The sequence below is a fragment of the Ricinus communis genome, chromosome 2 (assembly GCF_019578655.1).
Source record: "Ricinus communis isolate WT05 ecotype wild-type chromosome 2, ASM1957865v1, whole genome shotgun sequence".
NCBI classification, from domain to species: Eukaryota; Viridiplantae; Streptophyta; class Magnoliopsida; order Malpighiales; family Euphorbiaceae; genus Ricinus; species Ricinus communis.
In genome coordinates this window covers 29,334,452-29,345,783 of record NC_063257.1, presented here as the reverse complement: position 1 = coordinate 29,345,783, position 11,332 = coordinate 29,334,452, and the positions used below count along the sequence as shown (strand labels likewise).

Below are 11,332 nucleotides of genomic sequence, written 5' to 3'. Positions count from 1 at the left end.
GGCTGCGAGGGAGACCTTAATTTCTCTTGATATTGAGAGAATTTAGCATATTTATCTGCAGAAACCATGATTGTCTTATCAGTTGGTTGAGGAGGAGGAGTTGTAGTAGCTGCAATATGCGCAGACGGATTCCTTTGAAGCCTATCTTGCAATTTCTTGTAAGTTCGTTTTGTGTATCCGGGCTCATGACAATAGTAGCAGACAACTCCCCCTTTATTAATGTTCTTGTTGAATCGCCCAGAATCAGTATTTCAACTGATGAGGGCATTAGTCAGCTGAGATGGAGCAACTAATGGGGTTGATTCATTGCGGACAACCCTACTAAAAGTCTCCTGCAACATTGGAATTTGGGGACTGGAAAGATTTTGAGATTTTACCGACTCAAATTCAGGACGAAGACCAGCAAGAAAACTCATTACAGCTATTTGTTCTCGTTGAGCCTGTTGGACTGTCACGTCAGGACTAAAGGGCAATAAAACATTAAGCTCCTCATAAGTACGCTTAAAGTTCATAAAATAAGCAATGAGAGATTGATCTTGTTGTTCAATACAATGAAAGCTCTGGCACACATCATAAATACGAGAGATATTGCCTTTACCCGAATACATAAAATCCAGATAATCCATTAATTCCTTAACATACTCACAGTGATCAATGAGAGGAAGTATTTCACCGTCAATTGAGTTTCTCAGCTGTAAGAATATGCGGGCATCATTTGTTAACCAAGCTTCCTTGGTATTGTCATCCGGAGGATTATTTGTTAGGTGATAAGCCTTGTTGATGCTTCGTAAATACACACGTACAGTTTTGCTCCATCCATGAAAATTGGACCAATTTAATTTTTTACCCTTAATTTTCGTCATTGCCGGAATGATATCAGTAGTGACAGAAACTGATTTGGTACCACTCATGATTATAATAGTAGGCAGCAGAGAACAAAATGGATAATAGCAGTGTCCAAATAACAAAGACACAGGCAACAAAGAAAGAAACACCACAAGAATCTCACAAAGGTCGCCACTGTAAGGTGAAATTATTTTTAACAAATGATTGCTCACTTGGGCAATCTGAAGCAAAGGAGGATCAGATAATCAGATTAGGCTCTGATACCATGTAAAAGTATAAAATAAATATGAAATTGTTGTATTGTCTATTGATCATGGAAGTATATATATATATACAATTGGAGAAGTTTTTATTCTAGAATATTCTAATCTCTAGAATTATCTCTAATTAATTATACTCTATCTTCTATTAATTACTCCATATTCTAGATTATTCTACAACTATTCGAAGCCTCCTTCGGCTGACATCCCAGTAACTTTTGCACTGTCATTGGAGAGACCATGGTTCCATACCTTAGGAGGAGTTCCTTTCACTATGCATTAGAAGGTCAAGTTTCCTCATGAAGGCAAAATAGTGACCATTAATGTTGAATGTGGTAGGTTGTTTCGGCTATACAAAAAGCTGTGAAGGAGCTGGAAGGCCTACTGGATCCCAAGTTATTATTCTTTACGAAGACTACATGGATCCTAAAGTAGCCAGCATGTTCAAGACGATGGACTTCATGCCTGGAATAAGGTTAGAAAAGAACCAATAGGATATTGCAAAGCTGCTAGACTTCAAAGGTTAGAAGACTCGATATAGCTAGGTTACTATAAGAATAAATATAAGGGCAAACCAAAGGGTAAGATACTAAAAGACATATTTGACTAGGAGTATAAGACTTACTCTAGGGAGCCTGAACCTGTTATAATAGTTGGGACTGAGGTGCCAAGATTTGAAATATTCAAGAGTTTAATTATCAACAAGATGGCCGAGTTGAGCATTAAAGAAGTCTTTGAGAAGATCACCGACAAGGTTGAGGACCTGAAGCTAGAAGAATTTGTCGCTACACTTGAGAAGCTAAATCAACAAGAGCTAGTTGCCTTAATAGAGGCACAAATCTTTGATGTATTCTTTTGATGATGTAATAACATTCAATCTTTATAAGGACGATGTTTCTTTTATTTCAAAGATCAATGATATGAACAATAATTTTACTTACTCTTGTGATATTTTTCCTGATGGTAGTGTGCATTCTGGTAATCATGATATGTGCATGTTTGACATTAATTCCATATAAATTGATTCATTTAATTTAGACACAAATGAAAATCCAAGGAACATTGTGATAGCTCATGATATAACTCTTGAGGAAATGAGAGAATTAGAGAAAATAATAGAAAAAAAGAAAGAGGTATTTGTTTGGTCCTACGACTACATGCCAGGGTTAGATAGGAAGATAGTGGTGCACCATATCCCAACCTATCCGCACATCAAGCCAATCAAGCAGAAAATGAGAAGGCTAAGGCCGAAATGGGTAGAGAAGATTTGGGAAGAAGTTGCTAAGCAGGTGAAAGTTAATTTTCTCAATGTAGTCGACTATCCCGAATGGTTGGCAAATATTGTCTCAGTTTCGAAGAAAGAGAGTAAAGTAAGAATGTGTATGGATTATCGGAATCTAAATAAGGCATGCCCTAATAATGACTTTCCTCTTCCTGACATAGACATCATAGTTGACAATACAGTTTCAAGTGCCATGTACTCTTTCAATGATGGTTCCTTTGAATACAACCAGATCATGATGGCAGTAATAGACAAGTTGAAGACGTTATTCATCACTGAATGGGGGACATACTACTATAAAGTTATGCCTTTTGGACTAAAGAATGCAGGGCCAACTTAAAAGAGAGTAGCCACCACTTTGTTTCATGACATGATGCACAAGGAGGTAGAGATATATGTAGATGACATGAAGGTAAAGTCTGAGACAAGGGAAGGACATTTTCAAGCTCTTGATAAGTTCTTAGGATGAGTGGAAATGTATAACCTAAGGCTTAATCCAAGGAATAGTGTATATAAAGTAACATTAAGAAAGTTGATGGGGCATATAGTGAGTCAACGAGGAATAAAGATTGATTCGGACAAGGTAAAGGCTATTCAAGATGCTAGCACCGAAGATAAAAAAAGAATTCAAAGGATTTTTAAGACATCTACAATATGTCAGCAGGTTCATTTCCAAGCTTACAATAGTTTGTGATCCTATATTCAACTCTTGAGCAAACATCAACCCGTTGTATGGGATGAACACTGTCAGAAAGCATCAAAGAGTATCTAATGAAGCTGCCAGTAGTAAAGCTGTCGAAAGATGGAAAACCGTTGATTCTATACTTAGCTTTGAAAGAGGAAGTCATAGGAGCGATGGTGGCATAATGTGGGCCTAATGAAGTGGAGCATGCAGTCTATTATCTCAGTAATAAGTTGTTGCCTTATGAGCCAAACCTCGTAGTGAAGACGTGTCTAGCTATAATATAGGCTATAAGGAAGTTGAGGCATTATTTCCAATTTTATAGGGTGCAAGCAATCTCAAAAATAGACCTGCTAAAATACTTATTTGAAGTTCCATCTCTTATAGGAAAGTTAGCTAGATGGTTAGTACTCCTAACAGAATTCGATATCGAGTACGTGTAGTCAAGGGTAGGGCTGTAGCGGGGTTTTTAGATCAGAATGTGATTAAAGGAGATGACCCTTGGGATCTAGAGTTCCTTGGTGAGAATCTAGTGGCAATTAAAATTCGAGAGTGGAAGATGTACTTCGATGGAGCTGTAAACACAAGAGGTGCAAGGTTAAGGGTAGTTCTGATTATGCTAGAAGGAGAAATGCTACCGTTGGCTAAGAGATGAGATTTAAAGTAACTAATAACATAGCGGAGTACGAAGCATGTTTATTTGGATTAAAAGTGGTAGCGGTAGCAGGAGCAAAGTAGTTGATGGTCTTTGGGGATTCCATGCTAGTGATTTAATAAGCCATTAAGGAATGAGATATGAAAGAGGAAAAATTGAAACCATGTGTCAATTACCTCAGGACTTTGGTCTGTAATTTTTCTAAATGTTTATTCATACACTTGCCACGAGATGAGGATCAGATGGTGGATGCACTAGCTACCTTATCATCAATGTAGGATAACCCCTTGCAACTTCTAATGAAACCGTTAGTGATCGTGAAGTTGGTTGCACCTTGTTTTCGAGGAAATCGGGTAATGCAAATTCAAATGGGACTAGAAGAGAAGCCATGGTTCTATGATTTAAAGAGGTTTATAGAAGATAGGTTGTATCCAAAGGAAGTAACTACAAAGGAAAGGTACGCGCTGCGGATACAAGCTAGAAATTACCTCAGCCATGAAGGAGTGTTGTATAGAAGAATGACTTCAGGTGTCCAGCTCTAATGTGTTACTAAATTAAAAGCGCTGGAAGTGATGGAAGAGATGCACAAAGGAGTGTGTGAGCCTCATATGAACAATGTAGTATTAACTAGAAAGATTATGTGTCAAGGTTATTGCTAGTTAACAATGGAAAAAGATTATATAGCTCTAGTAAGAAAATGTCGTGAGTGCTAGCTTTACAATGACCTGAGTTATGTACCTCCGACTGAGTTATATAACCTAACATCTCCATGGCCACTTGCAACTTGGGAAATCAATATCATCGAAGAAATAAAACATCTTTCGAATGGTCACAAGTACATTGTAGTGGCGATCGACTATTTCTCTATATAGGTTGAAGCTAAGACATTCACTACTGTGGGGGCAAGATAAATGGCTAGGTTTATATAAAGGAATATGATATACAGATATAGAGTCCCATATCATGTAACTAATAATGGCGTGCAGTTTATGGGCGAAACATCAGATTTACTAGCAGAATACAAGATCGAGCATCATAGGTCTTCTCCGTACAAACCTCAGGCAAATGGAATGGTGGAAGCAGCCAATAAGAATTTAAAGAAAATTCTCTCGAAGATGGTATGGAATCATAAAGATTGGTCATTTCAATTACCCTTTGCATTTTGGGGGTATTGAAAAACTGAACGAACGTCGATTGGACAAACTCCATACTCTTTGGTTTATGGGGCTAAAGCAGTCTTATCAGTTGAGTTAGAACTGAAATCTTTAAGAGTAATATTGGAGGGAGAAATACCAGAATACCAATAGGCTTAGTAGAGGTACCAATAGTTGGCTTTGGTTAATGAAAAGATGATGAAAGCCTTATACCACATGCAGTTGTACTAGAAACGGATAGCTAGAGAATTCAATAAGAAAGTAAAGCCAGAGAAGATCAGAGTTGGAAATTTAGTGTTGAAATACACAAGACCTACTGTGTTTGACCCAAGAAGGAAATTTAAGCCTAATTAGGAAGGCCCGTACTTGGTAAAGAAGATCATGCCTAAAGGTGTCGTTAAGTTCTCGGATCTATAAGGAAACGAGTTCTTCGAGCTAATCAATATAGACTGTCTTAAGAAATACCATGTATAGAAAAAATAGCCTACTGATAGAAAAATCCAAAGGGCTGGTCAGACAAAAATCAAGGCAATGAGAGAAAATAATCAGTTAGAAAATCTGAAAAGCCTAGCTGATGACAAGAGTTGTATCATGAGAAATCAAAATGTACCAATTTGGGCCTCTATTAAATGAATAAATTGTTTAGAATTCTTATCAAACGTACATATGTCTGTTTATTACTTTACGCACTCACTGAAAAGAAAAACTAAGCTAAAGTACTAAGCAAAATGAATTAGATCTAAAAAAAAATATATTTTTCATTTTCTTCTCTTTGTGTTTATGTCTGCATCTTTAGAATCAACAGCTAGCTTTCGAGTCCTCTTGAACCTTGCAAATCCATGAGAAGTGGTAATCTGAAGCTCAATCTAAGCTTTGTACTTATCGTCTATGATTGAATCACCTTCGAACTCAAGGTTGCGCTCTATGTCCTAGCGAGGCTAAAGTCTCTCCATCTTGTCTAGGAAACCTTGTTTGAGTGGGAAGCCTTTAAATTTAGGAGGCAATTCCAAAATTTGTTGCTTCTGGCTATACTGGCGGTAAAGTCTTGAAGGTGTGTAGAAAGTGAATGCCTGCAATCTAGGTAAAGGCACACAATCGTCATATATCTTAAGTGTGACATGCCTGATTCTCCATCAGGGATAAGACCATCAAATAAGTATATCTGGGATACCCTTCATCCAAGAAATCTAACCATCATGGTCCCGCAGAGTAACAACTCATTGAACTTGCACGTGTTTCAGCTTGTATTTATCAATGTTCCTTAAGATGGTCAGTATTTAGAGCTTTTCGTACAATTAAATTTGCGAAAGGAAATGAAAAAGAAAAGAAAAAAGAAAAAAAATGCTAAGTTGAAAACCCGAAAGAGCAACTTAGGCAAAAATTAAGACGATAGCCTGCTAAGTTGAAAACCTGAATAGCGTCTTAGACAAAAGTTAAGGCAAAAATAATAAAGAAAAGAAGAGATTTGGTTGTATACTTGTAAGAGAATGAGGCTGCCTCCAAACCATTGGTAGGTTTTGTACATGTCTAACCCAGTGATGGTTTCAGCAAGGATGATGGGTATAGAATCTACTCCATGCTCTACTTGATTAATGATACCAGTGATCATGATATCTCCCCTTCCATATGGAGAAATTAGCAGAAATTGGGCATAAAGGCAAAAGCCAAGTATCTGAATCCAAGTAGGTGTTCTTCTTTCTTTCTTCTCACAATAAGAGATTAGAGAAGTAAGGGTAATGTGCTCATCAACAAAATGGGGAAGTACTTTAGTTGGGGGCATGTCAAACAATTCCACCATTTTCCTAAGAAAAAAATCATCAAGCCTTGGCAAAGCAATCAGATGAGAAAAATCCATAAGGCCTCCAAGAATGGGAGAGAATTTTGCAATCATGGGACACAGTTCTTGCCTATTGAATCTAAGAACATGGTCTCTTAGACACCAAAAGTTGACAGCAGAATGAAGAAACCCACAATCAAGATTGTTATGTTGCATGGCTTTGAAAGATGAAAGATGAAATTTTCTAAGTTTGATCCAATCATCGCTAGTTAGAGTTTTGTAGGCTTTTAACTTTTTTGGGACATGTTTTTTGACTTTAGAAGAAGGAAATTGCGTATGGGGAAGTGTGAGGGGTGCTGTATATTTAAAGGCCTAAAATCATAGTTAAATTTAGACTTTGCAACTGCATAACCGAATCGGGTGAAACACAGCCGATCGGTTGTGTGATATCATCATGTATTTTTTGGTTTTTTAAGGGCTTTTCAGGCATGTTCTCAGACCTCGGTCGTGTGTAAGTCCAAAATGTGGAGTATAGAGGAGAAATTAAGAGCAAAAAATGGATTTTAACACTAAAAGCCCGAAATATTTATGCATCTTTTGAAGATTCAAAGTTTACATAAGGAAAAACAACGAAAAGAAAAGTACAAGAAATGATAAGAAAAAATCAAAGGCTGGGGTTCTCTCCCAAATCTCCCATCCCATCGTCAGAATCGGTGTCCATCCCTTGAGTCCACAAGATAGACAACTGAAGCGTCAGATTGTTGATCCTCCGTCGTTAAGCATCAATCCGATGCTGCCGGTCGTCCACCTACTGATGCAAGCTCTCATGATCTCTTTGAGGAAAATCCAAAAAGGAGATTAGTCAATATGTCTTATACATGCATACAAGCATACATATTGCATTTCATAAAATATTTTTGTTCTTACCCGCTAGTCCTCGCCCAGGACAAAGAATTGCCTCCTCGTAGCACTTACCGATCAGTGTACATGCTCAAATTGGTCTATTTAAACCTGTGTGATTACTTTTTATGTGTTACTAACCTTTTAGGAAAAAGAGACGTGAAAATGCAAAGGAGAGTATTACTCACATGTGTATAGGTACTCGAAGTAAACTTCGGCGAGAGGTAGTGCTCCATCGCAAGTCGGTGCTCTATCGCATCATTGGGACTTCTGTATGAGACCATCGAGTCAGGGAGGAATAGGATGCTCCCTAGAATCACATATGATGTGGCTATAGGACCGAGATATGGGAGGGCCTGGAGCGTCGGGCAGATCGCCCCTCGGTCAGCTCTGGAGCAATAGGGTACGACGAATGAACTGCAGACAAAATGGTTGGATAAATAAGCAGAATAAAGAAAAATAAAAGATTCAACAAAGTAAGTCAGAATAGGTACTTTGAGCCATAGTGTCATCGTCGAACGGCGCAACCCTTAGCAGCTAAGGGATGAAGGAAGCATAGTTCGTCCTCCGGGATCGGATAGTTAGATCCTCGGGCTCATCATATCCTGCTAAACATGTCGCTAGCTCCTTCCCGGCGAGATCCGCTGTATAGAACATAGAGAGATGTGAAGGCAAGGGGACCCGATATTTGTTAAGGCTTCGCTCCTATCCATAAATCCTCTCACCCAAATACTACGCCGGACAGGCATGTCTAGCTAACAGAATCCTCCTATGCTCGAAGTCAGCGAATAGTGATATCCATCTGATGATACGATACAGGTAAGCAAGAGCTGCAGAGCCCAATTATAGGAGGAGACCTAGTCTAGGTCTCGCGGAGGGGCCATATAATTAAAATTCAGTGAATTTTCTGAGTCACTAAACAAGGTGGTCCCAAAAAGATATATCAGGAAGGCCCGAGCTATCTGATCCACCTCTCGAGCATTCTAAGGCAGAAAACCTTATAATAAAGAGGAATGCTCTAGTAAGAAATACAATGGGTGTTTTTGCACGTCAGCAAGAACCCAAGCAAGTTCATGATATAGCGCTCTCGAACATCGGAACGCTAATTTAGACCATATAGGCCTTGTATATAATTGATTAGAAAATTAGGTTAATAACTTTGAGCATGAGCTGGGCTAATTCAATAAAATAGGCTAGATTTAGGTGGATCTGACATGCTGTAGTGCTTGATGTGTAGAAATATTTATGTTGCATTTATAGGGAATAACCCATTAAATAATAAAATTAAAGACAAATATACACAAATAGGGAAGTTGGCTTCCAGATCCATATCTGGATTTGTGACGTAAGCTTCCTTATGGAATCGAGAAATGTCACTCATTACCAGTTACTCAAGTGGCGACTCTTATCTTTAAGCTAGTCTTTATGATTAGTTGGCGTGTTCCCGATTAGGTTGAAAAGCCTTGCACTGCCGTACTCACTAAAGACACTTGGATGTGTGCCCAAAACTGCCACCCACACCAACCATCTCACTCGCCTAATCCTACCTGACAGTTCCCAGCTCACCCACTGAAGCAACAACGATAGTAATAGCAACAGCAACAACAACGCCTACTACTCACACACCAGCCTTCTTCCTTGTTGCAATAGCTTATTATCCCTTTCTTCACACATAGAAGAACAATTTTGATTCAACAATCATAATAATTATTACCCATTATGATTCAACACCTATTTCTTAAAATCAAAGGCAATTTTACAGGTTATTACCCTCTTTGGCTCAAAACTCACTATATAAAAAAAATCAAAAATGTTTTTAAGAGGTTTTTGACACATTTCTCTTGCTTTTGTTGATAAATCAAAATTTCTTATTGTCTATCAAAGAAGGAGAAGGAAAAAGGGTACCCACTTTACCTCCTCAAATTACTTTTTTTTTTATATACATTTTATGGATTTGTTGCACTATTGAAATTAAATACGTATAAATCTTTATTTCTGGAGCAATGAAAGATTGGCCTTTATTAATCTTAGAATTTTCAACACTGATGTGTCTTTGAGATTGCAAACACTTGAACCATATGTATTGGTGACTTATGAAGTGAATTTAAGCCCCTAAAAAGACTTAAATGTGTTGTTATCTTTAAAATCTTGCTAAGTGAGAACCTTAATTTTGTGATAATTTTAAAGTTATGCCCATATAGAGAATCAAATACTTATGAATCTAAGGCTCTGAAGCATCAAATTTTGATAAATTCGAGGCCTTAGAGCCTCAAATTTTGTTGAATTCGAGGCGCTAGATCCTCAAATTTCAAAGAATTTAAGGCTCTAAAGCCTCGAATTTTTATTGAATTTGAGGCTATAAATTCTATTGAATTCGAGGCGTTGGAGCCTCAAATTTTGTTGAGTCTAAGGTTCTAGAGCCTCAAATTTTGATGAATTTCGAGGCTCCAGAGTCTAAAATTGGAAATAATTTTAAGGATCTGTTCGCCTCAAAATTTGCAACCTCAATCTAAAACTATTATTTTATAGCTCCATATGTTAAAGGCCTATTCCAATTAATGAAAACACATGTAAATATATTTTTTATGCACCATTTCATAAATTTACATGCATGTATTAATTATGCTAAATTGAAATAAAATATCAATGGACTTATTTTGCCATATTTGTATTTTATCCTTGATCTATTATTCTTTTTTTATTTTTATGCATAAAATTTATAAAAATAGAAATGAACATGTGCATATTTTAACTTGCTTGATTTGGATGTAGATATTTTTATAACTTTACAAGGATTTCTCTCGAGCCAACTTGCCATTAATGTAGTTGCTACACATGTATCTTTTACTGAAGTCCTCTAATTATATCTCATGGTTGTTTTTGTTGTAACTTCACTAAGAGCTACACTAGACACCAACTTTATTCTAGATATGATGTGGCTTTGATATACTATGTTTGGCTATTACTTTGACTTTATAATATGACCATGCTTTCTGTGTAGTTAGATTTGATATGGTCAACTTCGAATGATTAAATGAGATGTGGCTATAAAGCCTACATGCACCATACCACTTTACAATATCACACTCATGCACCACAACCATATTATAACTCATGCAACCATGCATTACAACCACTCCACTCAATACTTTGCACACTACTCACTCTAGCCATTTTACATCGTGCAATCATATATCTATTTGCACTTATCTGCATTTTACTTTAAGAATTTATGCTTTTGTCCATATGGTATTTGCTAGAAATAAGAAACAAAAACAATACAGATTACCCAAGCTTCAAAAGTGGTCGTGAGGTCTACTTTTATTAAAACCAAACTTTCTTTTCAAAATAAAAGAAAAACATAGTACTAACCATATATTTATCTTTACATAAAATAAAACAATATCCTAACAAACACATATAACATAAAAATACAAAAAACAATACATAAAACACATAAATCCTACCAACTATTAGTGGCCACTTCATTAGCCCTAAACTTTTATTTCTTGTTTCTTAATCATTTTCCCACATGGTGGGATAATATTTCTCAAGTATTTATCATTAATCTTTTTTAGCCCAGCCTTAAATAATTTAGTATGGATCTGCCTCTTTGTCTCCTGCCATGTGCATATGGAATTTCTTGACAAAATAGCTACTATGCAAAAGTTGATCCTATTAAATGACTAGGAAAAAGCCTCAACTTAAAATTAATGAGATTTTCTAAATTGGCCAATTCATTATATTGAATAGTAAATTTAGCAGTATGCTCTAGA

At 36.8% G+C, this 11,332-nt stretch overlaps 1 protein-coding gene across 1 annotated transcript; it reads right to left on the bottom strand.

Annotated features, from left to right (window-relative positions):
* Positions 1-235: 235 nt before the first annotated feature.
* LOC125369315 lies at positions 236-911 on the bottom strand. The gene has a single exon (XM_048371335.1). It carries the CDS (start codon positions 909-911, stop codon positions 252-254), a length of 660 nt encoding a protein of 219 aa, XP_048227292.1. The 3' UTR covers positions 236-251.
* Between the last annotated feature and the right edge of the window lie 10,421 nt (positions 912-11,332).

Excerpts from the sequence above, each read along its gene's own strand:
- LOC125369315 (XM_048371335.1), bottom strand. The coding sequence starts at position 911 with ATGAGTGGTACCAAATCAGTTTCTGTCACTACTGATATCATTCCGGCA.